This window comes from Orycteropus afer, unplaced genomic scaffold, assembly GCF_000298275.1.
Source record: "Orycteropus afer afer isolate SDZICR_OR568_19922 unplaced genomic scaffold, OryAfe1.0 scaffold00354, whole genome shotgun sequence".
Classification (NCBI taxonomy): domain Eukaryota; kingdom Metazoa; phylum Chordata; class Mammalia; order Tubulidentata; family Orycteropodidae; genus Orycteropus; species Orycteropus afer.
The window spans coordinates 1660554-1678636 of record NW_006921941.1 but is presented as its reverse complement, the minus strand read 5'-3'; the positions used below and the strand labels follow the sequence as shown (position 1 = coordinate 1678636).

At 39.2% G+C, this 18083-nt stretch overlaps 1 protein-coding gene across 1 annotated transcript in view; it reads right to left on the bottom strand.

Moving 5' to 3' along the window:
• ALMS1 (ALMS1 centrosome and basal body associated protein) overlaps positions 1-18083 on the bottom strand; it is a 303819-nt gene that overhangs the window by 156230 nt on the left and 129506 nt on the right. Inside the window, exons 8-9 of the mRNA XM_042782512.1 lie at positions 8408-13636; positions 7225-7358 (exon numbers count right to left, since the gene is read on the bottom strand). Coding sequence (XP_042638446.1) covers positions 7225-7358; positions 8408-13636 — 5363 coding nt within the window. The remainder of the gene's footprint in view (positions 1-7224; positions 7359-8407; positions 13637-18083) is intronic.

The window sequence follows — 18083 nt, the reverse complement described above, 5'->3', positions numbered from 1 at the left end:
ATTTTTACAGGAACAGACTGCCACATCTTTCACACCTAGGCAGTTTGAACCACTGACCTTTCAGTTCGCTTCGGAGGGCTTAACCACTGTGCCACCAAATCTTCTGGGTATATATACCTTTAGTAGATAATGCTAAATTAGTTTTCCAGAGTATTGTACCAATTTATTTTCCCATCAGCAATACATGAGTACTTCATTGTTCCACACTCCCCAATATTTAGTATTGTTCTGTTGTTAATTCATTCATTCCAACGTGAAGCAGTATCTCACACTGGTTTTAATTTGCATTACGCTAATGGATAACAACAAAGAACATTTCAAATGCTTATGGGTCATTTGTTAAATACCCATTTTCAAGTCTTTGGGGAAGGGGAATTGATCTGTGTAGTTCTTTATATATGTTTTGGACTCAGGTCCTTTGTCAAATGTATGCATAGCAAAAAGCCTCCACTCTATGGTTTGATTTTTTACTTTTCACAGTCCCTTAAGTTTAATGAAGAGCAATCAGTCAATCCTTTCTTTTATACTTGGTGCTATTTTTATATCCTATTTAAGACATCTTTGCCTATCTCAGACATCAAGAAGAGATTCTGTATTTCTTTAAGAAGCTTTGTTATTTTACCATTCATATTAAACTCTATGAACCATCTCATATTAATTTTGTGTAAGGTGTGATGAAAGGGATAAAGTTCTTCCTGTTTCTCATATGGATAGTGAATTGATCACAGATAATAATCAATTCTCTGCATGGGTTTGAGCACTACTCACCCTACTGGTTGAAATAACCTTACTCCCCACAACCCTAAGGAGGTTTCCTAGCAGTGTACTAGTTAAGCATTTGGCTGCTAAATGAAAGTTAGGTGGTTTGAATCCACTCAGGTTGATTAAAGACACAGGAGAAAGACATGGCAGTTTGCTTCTGCAAAGATTAGAGCCTTGCAAACTCTATGGGGCAGTTCTATTCTGTCCTACAGGCTCGCTATGGGTTGAAATTGACTCGATGGTAATGGATCTGGGTTTTGGCTCATAAAAAAAAAACCTAACTCACTGCCATGAGTCAGTTCCGACTCACAGCAACCCCTCAGTGGGTTTCCAAGGCAGTACCACTACAGAAGTAGATCGCCCAACCTTCCTTCCAAGGAGTAGCTGATGGGTTTGAACTGCCAACCTTCTGGTTAGCAGTCAAGTGCCTTAGGCACTATGCCAACAGAGCTCCTTTTTGGCTGATAACGCTATCTAATAAAACATTTTTATCAATAACTTGAAGAAGCTCTGGTGGTGCAGTGGCTAAGTGCTCAGCTAGTGATCAAAAGGCTAGCATTAACAAAAAGAGAACTACCATATATACTTTATGTAGGGGAGATACCACGGTAATATTGTTTTCAATCTAATTCAACATAATGTATTTTAAGAGGAACATGGATAAACCAGGGTCTACCCAAAAGAAGTACTAGATTAATGTAGAATCTGCAAAACACCGCATAACGTGGATGAACTTGGAGGACATTATGCTGAGTAAAATAAGTCAATCACAGAAGGACAAATATTGTATTAGTCTGTTATCATAAAAGTTATATATGGAAGGAAATTTTCTCTGTTGGTTATCAGGGGTGAGAGGGGAGGGGAGGGAACACTGTTAGAAAGATAGAGGTAAGTATTGATTTGGGTGAAGAGAAGGGCAATGTACCAAATGTGAGTGATCAACATAGTGGCAATGAGGAACAGGAAGACATAGAGAGGTACATGGGAGGTACAGACAACAAAGATGAACCCTTTTGCACATATAGTACTGAGTTGTCAGTGAAGGCAAACATGCGTATATGGTGGATAGACGGGTGGACAGGCTGAACTATTAGGTATGTCTATGCAGCAGGGAGTGTACTCAAGATCATGTAGAGGGTTGGCAAACAATGGTTCTACAATGTATCTGTATGTTCTGTAAGAATTCCCAGGGGTATGGTAGAGCTGACAAGGGACAAGTTTGTAGTAACATCCTGGGCACAGCCAGCTACCCAGAGGAAGCGAGTAGTTGAACCTGTGGGCTCAGGACCATAGTTGCAGGGGACATCAAGCTCAATTGGCATTAACATACTACACAAAACATTGTTCTATCTCCTACTTTGGCGAGTAACAACTGGGATCTTAAAAGCTTGCAAGCAGCCATCTAGATGCAACGATGGGTCTCTCCTCATCCACAGTAAAGAAGAATGAAGAAAACCAAAGATTCTTGGAAACAATTAGTCCTTGTGACTGGTACACCATGCAATCCTCAGCCTATATGACTATAAGACCAGAAGAACTAGACGGCTACCACTGACAACCACTTGGAGGGGGATGTAGGAGGTCCTGAATAGAGAGGGAAAACAATGTGGAACAAAACTCAAAATCATTTGGAGAAAAAAAAAAAAGGGACCAGGTTTGCTGGTCTGATAGAGTCTGGTGGAATCACTAACCAGAAGGCTGGCAGTTCAAACCCACCTAGGTGCCCTTCAGGTCTGGAATTGAACCCACACTTGTGGCTTGCAGCCAAACAAAAGACAGGCATATGAGTTGAACATGTACCTGAGGTAGATACACTCCATGGAGAGAAAATCATGGAAGAAAGAAGGACTTTTTATGCACAGGGAGACAGTTCAGGGGGCAGGAGTGCAGGAGGGATGGACACAGGGAAGAGGTAACTACCAGGAGGAAGCAGGAGGGGAGCTGTTGCACAGAGGTGAATTGTAGTCAATGTTATGAGACAATGTGTGTGTGAACTGCTGTATGGAAAGTGAATTTGCTCTGTAAACTTCACCCAAATTACAATTAAAAAAAAAAAAAAAAAAGAGGAGAAAAAGAAAAAAATATCCCAAGCAAATAGCAACCAAAAAAGGGCAGAAGTAGAAATATTTATTTCTGATAAAATACCCTATAAGACAAAATGACTATAAGAGACAAGGTAGATCATTATATAATGATTAAAGGATCAACTGAACAAGATGACACAACCATACTAAATATCTACGCACACAATGAAAGAGAACCAAAATACATAAATCATATTTAAATCAACAAGACTTGACGTTAGTTCTTTGAAAAGATTAATAAAATGAACAAATCACTGGCACACTTAACAAAGGAACACAAGGAGAAGATGAAAATAACACGAATAAGAAATGAAATGGATGACATCACAACAGAACCAATGAAATATAAAGTGTAATATCAAGATACTATAAAGAACTGTACTCTAACAAATTTGAAAATCTAAAAGAAATGCACAGATTCCAAGAAATACACTATTTACCTAAACTAACACAGACTGAGGTAGAAAATTTGAACAGGGCCATGAAAAAAGAAGTTGAACAGGTCATAAAAAAATTACTAACAAAAACAAGTCCTGGCTCTGATGGTTTCACTGAAGAATTCTCTCAATCATTCAGAGAAGAGCTGACACCAATCCTAACCAAACTATTCCAGAACACAGAAAAGGATGGAATCCTCCCAAATTCATTTTATGAAGCATGCATAACCTTGATACCAAAACCAGGCAAAGACACCACTAGCATGGAGAAATACAGACCAATATCCCTCATGAATATAGATGCAAAACTCTTCAACAAAATCCTAGTAAACAGACTCCAATAATATATCAAAATAAATAAATAATAGATCATAACCAAGAGGGATACAAGGTATGACCAGGTATGCAAGGATGGTTCATCATTAGAAAAACAATCAATGTCATCCATCACATAAGTAAAATAAAGGAAAAGAATCACATGATTATATCAATAGAATTTGGTAAAATCCAATACCCTTTCCTGATAAAAACTCTCAGAAAAATGGGAATAGAAAGGAAATTCCTCAACATAATGGAGGGCATATATGCAAAACCAACAGCCAACATTATTCTCAATGGAGAGAGACTAAAACCATTCCCCTTGAGAACAGGAACCAGACAATGATGCCCTCCACCTCCATTTCTATTCAACATTGTATTGGAAGTCCTAGTTAGGGCAAAAAAGCAAGAAAGAACAATCAAAGGCATTGAAATTGGTGAGGATGAAATAAAATTATCCTTATTTGCAGATGATATGATCCTATATACAGAAAACCCAAGAGACTCAGCAAGAAAACTACTGGAATTTATCAAAAGATATAGCATAGTGGCAGGATACAAGACCAACATGCAAAAATCAGTTGGATTCCTCTATACCAGGAAGGAGGTCTCTGAAAAGGAAATAAGGAAATCAATACCATTTACAACAGCTACCAAGCAAATAATATACTTGGGAATAAATCTTATCAGGGACAACAAAATATCACTTTAAGAAAACTGTAAGAGAGCTATATAAATGAAGAATATACCATACTCATGAATAGGAAGATTGAATACTGTGAAAATGTTAATAGTACCCAAAGCAATCTATGTATTCAATGCAATCTCGATCCAGATTTCATCAACATCCTTTAAAGAAATGGGAAAACCAATCATTAATTTTATACAGAAAGGAAAGAGACCTTGGATCAGCAAAGCACTACTGAAGAAGAAAAACAAAGTAGGAGGTCTCATACTCCCAGATCTCAAAAACTAATATACAACCACAGTTCTCAAAACAGTCTTGTATTTGTACAACAACAGACACATAGACCAGTGGGTCAGAACTGAGAACCCAGAAATAGATTCATCAACTTATGGTCAGCTAATCTTTGACAAAGGGCTGAAATTCATTCAGGGGAAGAGCCAGTCTCTTTAACAAATGGTGCTGGCAAAACTGGATATTCATTTGCAGAAAAATGAAACAAGATCCATACCTCAGACTATACACAAAAACGAACTCCAGATGGATCAAAGGCTAAATGTGAAACCTAAAACTATTATAAAGTTCAATCAAAGGAAAAACAGGGCCAAACTTAGGAGCCTAATTTATGGCATAAACAGACTATCAAGCATAACCCAAGATGCACAAATAGCAGAAGATAAACTAGATGATTGGGAGCTTCTAAAAATTAAATGTTCATGTGCATCAAAAGACTTCTCCAAAAGAGTCAAAAGAGAACCTACAGATTGGGAAAAAACACTCAGCAATGCCATATCGAACAAAGGACTTACCTCTAAAATTTCTAGAAAACTTCAACACCTCAACATTAAAAAGACAAATAAGCCAAGTAAAAAATGGGCAGAAGACATCAACAGACACTTCACCAAAGAAGACAGTCAGGTGGCCAATAAACACATGAAGAAATGTTCACGATCATTAGCCATTAAGAGATGCAAATCAAACCAACTATGAGACATCATCTCAGCTCAGCATTAACAGCGAAGTTCAACAATACAGAAAATAACAAATGCTGGTGAGGATGGGGAGAGATTGGGACTCTCATATACTGCCAGTGGGATTGCAAAATGATATAACCATTATAGAAATCGGTATGGCGATTCCTTAAAAAGTTGGAAATAGAAATACCATTTAATCCAGCAATCCCATTATTTGGTATATACCCTAAAGAAGTGAGAGGCAGGAATAGATATATGCACACTCATGTTCATCACAGCACTACTCACAATAACAAAGAGATGGAAACAACCTAAGTGCCCATCAACTGAGGAATGGATAAACAAACTGTGGTACATATGCACCATGGAATACTATGTAACCTTAATAATGTAGAATCTGCAAAACAGTGCATAAGATGGATGAACTTGGAGGACATTATGCTGAGTGAATTAAGTCAATCACAGAAGGACAAATATTGTATTAGTTTGTCCTAGTTTGTGTAAAAAGTCAAGGAAAGGTTTATACATAGAAGGAAATTTTCTTTGTTGGTTACCAGGCATGGGAGGGAAGGGAGAGAAAATTTCTAGATAGACTGGAAAAAGAGAAAAGATATATATAGATAGAGAAAGTCAAGATTAGTGGATACCAGGGGTAGGAAGGAAGGGGAATGGGAGGCTTTTGTTTGGGGGCCATTGAGTTTATGCTAATGGTGATGGAATATTTTGAAAAAGGATAACAATAATGGTGGCACAACATGAAAAATGTCATCAATGTCCCTGAGCTGTAAATGCAGAAGTTGTTATGTTGGTGAATGTCTTGTTGTGTATCTTTCACCACAATAAAAGCGTGTGTGTGTGTGTGTGTGTGTGTGGGGGGTATCATAAAAAAAAAAAAAAAGGTTCCAAAATTGAGATAAGGCAAATAATTAAGCTTTTTTCACTTAAGTAGGAAGAATAATCTTCTAAAAATCAGGTATGAATCAGGCCATAAAGCCTATGCATGTGATAGATATTATCAATGCTTATAGAATTAATAATAACAACAAATACCAGTTATTGAGTACTAACTAGGTATCACACATTCTGCTAAGCATTTTTTAAGGCATTATTTTATGTAACCCATACCACAACACTATAAAAATTGATTACTATTGCCTATTACTGTTCATAATGCAAAAAACAAAACAAAACAAAAAAAAACAACAACAAACAACAAAACCTGTTAAAAATCCACATACCCCATTCAAAGGAGAATGGATAAATTATGAAATACTCATATACACTGGAATATTATATAGCAATAAAAAGAAGTATCTAAAATGACTAAATCTATATGGATGAACCTCAAAAGCAAAGACTATGTGAAAAAAAAACAATTCTCAGAAGAATATATACCATTCTGATCCCATCTATATAGAATTCAAAGTCATGCTGAAGTGCAAAGAAACCAACACTCATCAGGGTAAGAAAGGAAAGAGGTATGACAGAGGAAGAGCACTCAAAGGCTTCAAAGGCATTTGGTAACACCCATCCTATTTCTCAAACTGGAGGGTCGATACACAGGAATTAATTGTATTTCTCTTTATCCTTTAAATAAATGTTTGATATATATTCTTTTTCATACATGAAGTGGTTCATAATAGAAGAATATTAGTATTAATAAAGAAAGCCATTTATATAGGTAACATTTAGTGTCTCTGTTCCAATAGTAATACTGATAAGGCAAGCAGACTAATCCTTAAGGAGTAAATTTCTAAGAAGTAAATTTTTCTCAATGTATGAATTTAGGGTTAAACAAAAGAAACAGATCATAATTCTTAAACACTAATTTTTGAAAAATGAAGACTTCTTGTCAAAGACTATCAGTGATTCAGTTGGAATCATCAATGCCAAGGGTGAGAGATCTAAAATCTACCACCCTTTCTTTCACATTTTCCTTTTACACTTCCAGGTTTCTCTCATACCTGGGACAAGTCAGTTGTTCTCCCATGACCAAACAACTTTGCCTTGATCTCTTCTACTTTTCTCCTGTCATCTTCATTTAATTCTGAAATGGAGTATCCACACTCGTGAGCCAAGTTAAACTTCAGATTCCAGGCTGGAGAGAAAGCATAATAACACCTGAGATAATATAATGCAAAGATGGTCATTTGTCAGTGATTATAAGAGCACAGATCATCAATATATCCTATAGAATGCCTACACAACCTTAGCAAAAAGTGTTTGCTCTCAAATGTAAGACTATTTCAAGTTGTTTAGATCATTTCACTGAAAGGTCTAATTTTGTTTTTAAACGATACTCTACATGTATTTCTCCAAAGAAGGCACTTTAAATATGATAATCCATCATTTTTATCCTAATCTTCCTTCCAATCAAGAGTTCCTTTGCTTCCCCCTTTAGCTCCTGCAACAGTTATTACCAATTTGATGAGCAGATATTTAAAAATAACAAATAAAATGTTTTTTGTTTTTATTGAAAATCAAAATATGCTTAAGTGGTAGAAGAGAAAATGTAGACAATTAACCTTAAGGGAGGATTTCCAGATAGAAATGAATTGTTTATAAATTGTCCCTCCTTCCTTCTCCCTCCTCAATATTTTCCATGTTGTCTTCAGCTTTTTTTAAAAATAGAATTCTAATATTAGAGCAAAATGGTTAGTACATACCTTCTTTGCAACCTCTAATCCAAGGTTTTTTTTTCTTTGGGAAACCAAAGTTTTAGTGTGAGAGACCTCAATGTCTATCTAAGATCAGCATTTTATTAGAAAAGAAGGAAAAATATAATTTTAGGACACAATAAATTAGAGCACAGAGAAAAGTGGAGATTTTTTCCTAGCCTCAAAATAAGAAGACTATAATGGGAAGCTTAGAGTAACATGAGAGCTTTAGGAGTTTGGAAACCCAAGCTACCTCTTGACACTCTTTCACACATCAGAACCTACTGTTCCTAGACTCATACTAGCACTATTAATATAATCTCAGCTACATTACTGGTTAAATGGGCTTTTTTTGGATTGTTAATGTAAACTGTAATTACTTGAATAATGCTATATGAAAATAAACTTAGAGGCCCAAACATCTTTCAATAATTATTAAAGTATGTTTCTAAGCTTCAAACTCCTTTTATTATAAAATACCAGTTCTTACCCCGTGCTCTCACCCGAGATTCCTCTTCCTCTGCGTTTCTCAATATTTCTTTAGCATGATTCAATGAGGATTCACATTTCAGGAGGTTTTTCACATGTGCAGCCAGTGAATCTACACTGCTGCTACCACCATCATCACTCTCTGACACACCTTCCTCATCTCTGCTATCTATCAAGCTAGTATTGGGTGAAGCATCTGGAAAGAAGTTTCGAAGAACATCCGACACTGACTCCAAAGACTCTGGTAAACGACTGTCCCATGAGCAGGAACAATGTCCATCACTTGTGTCACTACTTGAATCACTTTTTACGATAGCCATCACAGGGACAGGGATAACAATTTTATTCCCAATGGTCCCACTACACCCTTCAGGCTCAGACCTCATTACCGATTTGGCTGTTTCATATTGCTTAAGAGTTTCTAATGCTAGTCTGGCTTTGCTTTCTACTTCCTGTAGAGGACTTCTAACTGTTGTTGAACTAATAAACTCCCAATTTTCAATGCCTCCCTGGCATTTTAGATTTGTCTGTGTGCTAATATCCTTCTGTACGCATCTGCTACTTGGGTTTTTCTCTGTTAATGTCTGTTTCTGAAGCAAGTCACCATTACATTTATTAGCTGTGGAGGGTTCTTTGAAGCAAACCACCTTCTTCGATCGTATACGTGAAATATCACTAGCATCTCTGAAAGGGATAAGGGGAGCAGGAACATTGCATCGTCTCAGTGCTATATTTTCTGCCTCCATTAAAAGGGTCTGAATTTCTTTAAGAGTTTTAGAACCACTGTCGGTATTGTGGTTTTCCTCTGAGCTCAAATCTCCAAAAGCTGAAGTTTCTGGCTTATGTATTACAACTCTATCCCCAGCCTGAGAATTTATAGGTGTATTCTTTGAGTTAGGATTGGGATCAGAGGAATCAAAATTATCCTTTAACCCTTGGGTACATTCTGAAACAAATTTGTGCTTTTCACCATGTAAATAAGTACCAGGGGGAACTGTTGGTAACACAGTAATCTGTTCAACTTGTCCAAGAACACTTGGGACCTTCAGGGTATCTTCAGTTACATGTTCATCTGGTAAATTCTGATCAGAGACAACATTAGGCTTTTCTCTGTGTGAAATGGAAGTAGGAGGAACTGCTGGTAACACAGTTTCCTTGTCAGCTGATCCAGGAATTGTTGAAACCTTCAAAGTATCATCAGTTAGAGGTCTGTCTGACAATTCTGGTGGGTAGAAAATATCAGATTTCTCTGTCTGTGAAGAGGAACTAGCAAGAGGTACTGCTATCTCAGGATTCCCATCAGTTGGTTCAACGACAGCTGAAAGTTTCAGATCATCTTCATGTTGATGTCTATCCAGCAACTCATGTTGAGAATTAATATGAGGCTTTACTCTTTGAGAACAGGAGCTAGAGAAAACTGTCAGTAATGGAGTCTTCTGCTCATCTGGTCCAATCACAGTTGAAATCTTGGGCTTCTCTCTATCTAAGTTAGAACTGGCAGGAGCTGTTGGTGACTCAGTCTTCTGGTCATCTGATCTAACAACAGCTGAAATCTTGAGCTTCACACTAGGCGAGTAGGAACTAGCAGGAACTATTACTAAGTCAGTTTTCTGCCCAGCTGTCCCAGGAACAGTTGAAACCTTCGGAGCCTCTTCAGTTAGATGACTGTCTGGAAAATTCTGTTGGTAGAAAGTACTGAGCTTCTCTCTAGGTAAGTAAGAAGTAGACAGTACTGCTGGTATCCCAATATTCTGGTCAGCTGGTCCAGGTTCATCTGAACTTTTCAGAGACTCTTCAGTTAGATGACTACCTGGCAACACTGGTTTGTAGAATATACCAGATGTCTCTTTCTGTGAGTAGAAACTAGAGGGTACAGTTGGTATTCCAGACTTTTGGTCAGCTGATCCAGGAACAGCCAAAACTTTCACAGTCTCTTCACTCAGATCACTGTCTGGCAACTCCTGTTGATAGAATATAACAGACTTTTCTCTATGTGAATAGGAACTAGAGGACTCTGTTGGTATCCCAGTCTTCTTGTCAGCTGATCTAACAACAGTTAAAACTTCCAGAGGCTTCTCAGTAAGATGATGATCTGGCAACTCCTGCTGGTACAGAGTACTACTGGGCTTCTCTTTATGTGAGTAAGAATTAGAGGATACTGTTGGTATCCCAGTCTTCTGGGCAGCTGGCCCAAGAATGGGTGAAACTTTCACAGCTTCCTCAGTTAGATGACTGTCTGGCAATGCCTGTTGGTAGAAAATACCAGGTTTCTCTCTCTGTAGGTAAGAACTAGAGGATACTCTTTGTAATCCAGTCTTTTGGTCAGCTATTTCATTAACAGGTGAACTTTTCAGAGTCTCTTCAGTTAGACGACTATCTAGCAACTCCTGCTGGTAGAAAATATCAGACTCCTCTATCTGTGAGTATGAACTAGAGGGTACTGTTGTTATCCTAATCTTCTGGCCAGCCGGTTCAGGAACAGGTAAAACTTTCAGAGTCTCTTCAGTTAGATGACTATCTGATAATGTCTGCTGGTAGAAAATACCAGGCTTCTCTCTCTGTGAGTAGAAACTAGAAGACACTGTTGGTATCTCAGCTTTCTGGGCAACAGGTATGCCAGAAACAGGTGAACTTCTCAGAGTCTGTTCAGGGAGATGACCAACTGGTAACGTCTGTTCATAGAAAGTACCAGGTTTCTCTCTCTGTGCATGGGAACTAGAGGGTAATGTTGGTATCTCAGTCTTCTGGTCAGGTTGTCCAGGAACAGCTGTACCTTTCAGAGACTCTTCAGTTAGATGACTATCTATCAATGTCTGTTGGTAGAAAACACCAGGCTTCTCTCTCTGTTGATAGGAACTAGAGGACACTGCTGATATCTCAGTCTTCTGGGCAGTTGGTCCAGGAACAGGTGAACTTCTCAGAGCCTGTTCAGTTAGATGACTATCTGGTAATGCCTGTTGGTAGGAAGTACCAGGCTTTTCTCTATGTGAGTGGGAACTAGAGGGTAATGTTGGTATCCCAGTTTTCTGGTCAGGTTGTCCAGGAACAGCTGAACCTTTAAGAGCCTCTTCACTTATGTGACTATCTGTCAATTCCTGTTGGTAGAAAGCACCGGGCTTTTCTCTCTGTGAGTGTGAACTAGAGGGGACTCCTGGTATCCCAGTCTTCTGGTCAGGTTGTCCAGGAACAGGTGAACTTCTCAGAGCCTGTTCAGTTACATGACTATCTTGCAACTCCTGTTGGTAGAAAACACCCGGCTTCTCTCTCTGTGAGTGGGAACTAGAGAGTACTGTTGGTATCCCAGTTTTCTGGTCAGGTTGTCCAGGAACAGCCAAACTTTTCAGAGCCTTTTCAGTTACATGACTATCTGGCAATTCCTGTTGGTAGAAAGTACCAGGCTTTTCTCTCTGTGCGTGGGAACTAGGGGGTAATGTTGATATCCCAATCTCCTGGTCAGGTTGTCTTAAAACAGCTGAACTTCTCAGAGCCCATTCAGTTAAATGACTGTCTGGCAACTCCTGCTGGTAGAAAGTACTGGGCTTCTCTCTCTGTGAGTGGGAACTAGAGGGTAATGTTGGTATACCAGTCTTCTGGTCAGGTCGTCCAGGAACAACTGAACTTTTCAGAGCCTCTTCAGTTACATGACTATCTGCCAATGACTGTTGATAGAAAACACCAGGCTTCTCTCTCTGTTTATGGGAACTAGGGGGTAATGCTGATACCCCAGTCTTCTGGTCAGATTGTCTAAAAACAGCTGAACTTCTCAAAGCCTGTTCAGTTAGATGAGTATCTGGTAATGCCTGTTGGTAGGAAGTACCAGGCTTTTCTCTATGTGAGTGGGAACTAGCGGGTAATGTTGGTATCCCTGTCTTCTGGTCAGGTCGTCCAGGAACAGCTGAATGTTTCAGAGTCTCTTCAGTTACATGACTCTCTACTAATGACTGCTGATAGAAAACACCAGGCTTCTCTCTCTGTGAGTGGGAACTAGAGGGTAATGATGGTATCTCAGTCTTCTGGTCAGGTTGTCCAGGAACAGCTGAATGTTTCAGAGCCTCTTCAGTTACATGAGTATCTGGTAACTCCTGTTGGTAGGAACTAGAGGACACTATTGGTATCTCAATCTTCTGGGCAGCTGGTAGTGTGCCAGAAACAGGTGAACTTCTCAGAGCCTGTTCAGTTACATGACTATCTGGTAACACCTGTTGGTAGAAAGCACCGGATTTCCCTCTGTGTGAGTGAGAACTAGAAGGTACTGCTGGTATCCCAGACTTCTGGTCAGGTTGTCCAGGAACAGGTGATCCTCTCAGAGCCTCTTCAGTTACATGATTATCTGGCAACACTTGTTGATAGAAAACACTAGGCTCTTCTCTCTGTGGATAGGAGACAGAGGGTATCTCAGTCATCTGGACAGCTGGCATGCCAAGACCAAGTGAACTTCTCAGAGCCTGTTCAATTAGATGACTATCTGGTAACACCTGTTGGTAGAGAGTATTAGGCTTCTCTCTGTGTGAGTAGGAACTAGGGGATATTATTGTCATCCCAGTATTTTGGTTCAGCTGGTCAGGAACAGATGAACTTTTGAGAGTCTCTTTTGTTAAATCACTAGCTAGTAGTGTCTGTTGGTAGAAGATATCAGGTCTCTCTTTACGTGAGTAGTAACCAGAGGGCACTGTTTGTATACCAGTCCTCTGGGTGGCTGGTCCAGGAACAGCTAGAAGTGTCAGAGTTTCTTCAGTTAGATGACTGTCTGGCAATGCCTGTTTATAAAATATACTGGGCTTCTTGCTATGTGAGTAGGAACTAGGGGTTACCCTTGCCATATCAGTATTCTGCTCAGCTGGTCCAGGAGCAGTTAAAACTTCCAGAGATTCTTCAGTTAGTTGATTGTTTGGCAACTCTTGCTGATACAAAGTACTAAGCTTCTCTCTGTATGAGTGGAAACTGGACGGTACTGTTGGCATCCCCATCTTTTGGTTTGCCAGTGCAGATATAGCTGAAACTTCCAAAGTCTGTTGTTCACTCAGATGACTATCTGGCAAAGTCTGTTGGTGGAAAATATCAGTATGTTTATCAATAGTCTTCTGTTGAGGGGACCTTACAGTCAACTGAGGCAAGGCCTCAGTATGCAAGGGTAAATTAGATCTAATGTCTGAATCTCCAGAAGTGGTAGTGACATCTGATCTTAAGTTGGTTTGAGTAATTTCAGCTGTACCTCCTTCAGTAGTATGCCCTAAAGAAAAAGAGATTTGTTAATATTTATACACACACATGCACATATATATTCCCTTTTTTAATGATGTATTTTTAATATAAAAAAACTTTTAAAAAACTTTACTGAAAAAAAGAAATCATTCCCTCCCTTTGGCCTTTAACTTCTAGAAATGAAAGAAAGACATTAAAGGAGACGAATATTTATAAAAATATTCATTACAAAGCCATCTGTAACAGCAACTAATATGGAATAATTTATCAAAAATAGAATAATGGCTAAAATTAATAGTATAGTCATATGATAAAATATTATGCAGATCTTAAAATCTGGGTTTTTTTAAATTGTGATCTGGGTGAAAGTTTACAGAACAAATAATTTTCCATACAGTAGTTCATACACATTTTGTTTCATGACATTGACTGCAATCCCTGTAACGTTACAGTTCTCTTCCCACTTCCTCCCTATGGTTACCTTTTTCCTGTGGCCTTTCCTATGCATTCTTGCCCTATGACCTATGTCTCTGTATAAATACTGCTCTTCTGATCTCCCATGCTTAATCGTTCTGAGTGTACCTAACCTGGTGTAAATGTTCACCTTATATACCTGTCTATCGTCGGCTGGAAGCCACAGGAATGAGTTCAATTCCAGGCTTAAAGTGTAACCTTCTGGTGGCGTAGTGACTAAGGCATCTGACTGCTAACCACAGGCTGGCGGTTCAAACCCAGTCACTCTTCAGATGGAAGGTTGAGCAATCCACTTCCGTAGTGATACTGTCTTGGAAACCCAAGGAGGAGTTGCTATGAGTTGGATCTGACTCGACGGCAGTGGAGGGGCAACAGTCTTGGGGGTTTCACCAGTCTCTATAAGACCAATAAGACTGGTCTTTTATGATTCTGAGTTTTGTTCCACATTTTTCTGCCACTCTATCCAGGATCTTGACAGTGGTAGCCAAATACTATCTAGTTCTTCTGATCTCATGGTCATGTAGACTGAAGTGTGCACAGTCCACTAGCCCCCTAGACTATTTCCATGCGTCTTTGGTTTTCTTCATTCTTCATTGCTCCAGATGAGGAGAGACCAATTGTTGCATCTAGATGGCTGTCTGCAAGCTTTTAAGACTCCAGTCACTACTCACCAAACTAGGATTCAGAACGATGTTTCTGTGTGGCATGTTATGCCAATTGAACTCGATGTCCCCCACCACCATAGTCCCAAGACCACAGGCCCAACAACTTGCTCTCTCAGGGTGTTGCCTATGGCTAATAAGTTATTATAACTTTGCCCTGTTCTATTTATATGGACATTCTAATAGCACATACAAATACATATGTAGAAATATTGTCTGCCAACCTTATGGTCCTGGGTACAGTCCCTTTTGCCTAGACAAAATTTAGATTTTTTAAAGAAAATTCAATTGCTTGGGGAAATACTATCAGGTTTGGGATTTTATTCAACCCCACTTAAAATAAATATGTATTTATGCTAGAAGAAAACATAAGACTCCTGAATTGAAACTAAAGACTTTACTATAGAAGGAAGAGCAAGCAACAGGATCATCAGAGTACATTCATGTGTTCTATTTCCCCTCAAGTTCCATAGGGACAATGCATTATGTCACAAGTGGATCCTGTGCATGCACTGGCCACATGGGACATCTAAGGAATGTGGGATTTAGGGAATCCACCACTTTTATAGTAGGCAGTGTATAAGCCTGCTCTTTGTCTGGCAGATGTTACTTCTTCTCTCCAAATGCATAAACAATTCTGAAAAATGACCTGGTAAAGACTCAGAAATGAGTCTTCTTCCAATCGTGATGCTACATTCTTCTCCATACAATCTAGCTTCTCAGATTATTTGGTCAGTGTACAGACTGATTAAATAAAATGAAAGGACAAAACTCTGACACACACCCTTCCTGATTTTCAACCATGCAGTATTCCCTTGTACCGATGAAATGATGCCTATTGGTCATGAACAGGTTCTTCATGAGAACAATTAAGTGTTCTGGAATTCCCATTCTTCATAATGTTATTCATAACGTTACGATATACACAATAGAATGTTTCAAGTAAAACATAAGTAAACATCTTTCTGGTATTCTTTGCTTACAGCCAAGATCTATCTGACATTTACAATGATATCCCTTATTATTCTATGTCCTATTCTGAATCTACCCTGAATTTCTGTAAGTTCCATGTCAATCTATGGCTGCAACCACTTTTCACTTCCAGCAAAATTTTACTTGCATGTTATACTAATAATGTTGTTGTTGTTGTTGTTATATGCCGTCGAGTCGGCCCCGACTCATAGCGACCCCTCCTTGGGTTTCCGAGGCAGTATCACTACGGAAGTAGGATTGCCCAACCTTTCTTCCGAGGAGTGGCTGGTGGGTTTGAACCGCCAGCCTTCTGGTTAGCAGTCAAGTGCCTTAGCCACTATGCTACCAGAGCTTCACTCTGTTTGATAACTTTTCTTTGGAATCAGCACAAATGTGGATCTCCTCCAGGCAAATGGCCAGGTAGCTGTCTAACAAATTTCTTGGCATAAATAAGTAATCATCTCCACTGCAGCATCCATTTATTGAAACATCTCAATGGGTATTTTGTCAATTCTTTCAGTGCAGCTTGAACTTTTATCTTCAATACCACTGGTTCCTGATCATATACTACCTCTGAAATACCTGAATGTCAACAAATTCTTTGTGACTCTGTGTATTCCTTCCATTTGCTTTTGAATCTTCTTCCATCATTCAATATTTTGTCCACAGATCCATTGATATTGCAATTCAAGTCGTGAATTTTTCTTTAGTTCCTTCAGCTTGAGAAATAAGATTTGAATTTAGGAGAAAGACTCGTAACAACTTCAGATATGCAGATGATACAACTTTACTTGCTGGAAGTCAATATGACATGAAGTAATGATTACCCTTCAACATAAAGAAAACAAAACTCCTCACAAGTGGACCAATAAGCACCATCATGATAAATGAAGAAAAGACTGACATTGTCAAAGATTTCATTTTACTTGGTCCATAATCAATGCCCATGAAAGTAGCAGTCAGAAGATCAAATGACATTGTACTGGGAAAATCTGCTGCAAAGGGCCTCTTTAAAGTGTTAAAGAGCAAAGAAGTCACTTTGATGACTGAGATGCACCTTACACAAGCCATGATATTTCCAACAGCCTCACATGCATGTGAAACTGGGATAATGAATGATGGAAGACCAAAGGAGTTGATGCCTCTGAATTATGGTATTGGTGAAGAATACTGAAAATACCATAGACTGCCAGAAAAATGAACAAATCTGTTTTGGAAGAAGTGCAAATGGAATGTTCCTTAGAAGTGAGAATGGCGACTTCATCTCACATATTTTGGTGGTCATGTAGTCAGAAGGGAACAGTCACTGAATAAGGGTATCATGCTTGGTAAAGTACAGGGTCAACGAAAAACAGAAAGACCCTTAATGAGATGGAGAAATACAGTAGCTACAACGATTGGCTCAAGTACAGCAAGGATTGTGAGGATGGCACAGGACTGCAGAGTGTTTTGTTCTGTTGTAGATAGGGTCACTATGTGTTGGAACTGACTCAACAGCACCTAACAACAAATAATACATAAAAGATTTCTTTCAATACCGAAAAAGGAGACATACGGAGCTGCGGTCTGGCAGGGACCTGAACGCCCCTGATGGCACAAACGGCTTGGACAATCCCGAGTGGTGGTAGGACCTAAAAATTAACTTAATCACCCTGCTAGCCAGGGACTGCACGGACTGTGCACGGTGGCTGGGGAACAAACAGAGAAGTTGGAGAGAAAGGTGGGCTGAGGTGTGGACTTTTGCCGATCCGGAGGGCACCGCCATTTTGTAGGTTTAAAAAGCGGCTTGACTATTTTGGATATTTAAAGAGACAGCACTCTCGCAGATTCCTGTGGTGGGAGGACTTAAGAATTAACCTAAAAATCATCCTGCTAGCCAGGGACTGCACCGAGGACTGTGCACGGTGGCTAGAGAACAAACGGAGAAGGTGAAGAGAAAGGTGGGTTGAGCTGTGGACTTTTACCGGTCCAGAGGACGCCACCATTTTGAAGGTTTAAAAAGTGTCTTGACTATTTTGGATATTTAAAGAGACAGCATCTCGCAGATTTCTGGGGCTTAAGAACACATTCTGCTTTCCAGCAACCCCAAGGACACTCGGGGCCTGCAAGACTGAAAAGGTACAACATTTTTCTTTTTACTACACCCTATACTGCTTGGTGAACGGAGGTGTGGCCAGCCCCACTCCCACCTACCTTCTGGGCCCCCAGGAACTCCATCATAGTCTGTGTGCTCAGACGGAGCCTGGTTTCCCTACTCAGTCATCCACCGATTTTTTCTTTTTTTTTTTTCTCTTTTTTGCTTTCTTTTTCCCGGTGATTACTTTGCTTGTATTTGCCCATTTCAAAACAAATAATATTACTAATACT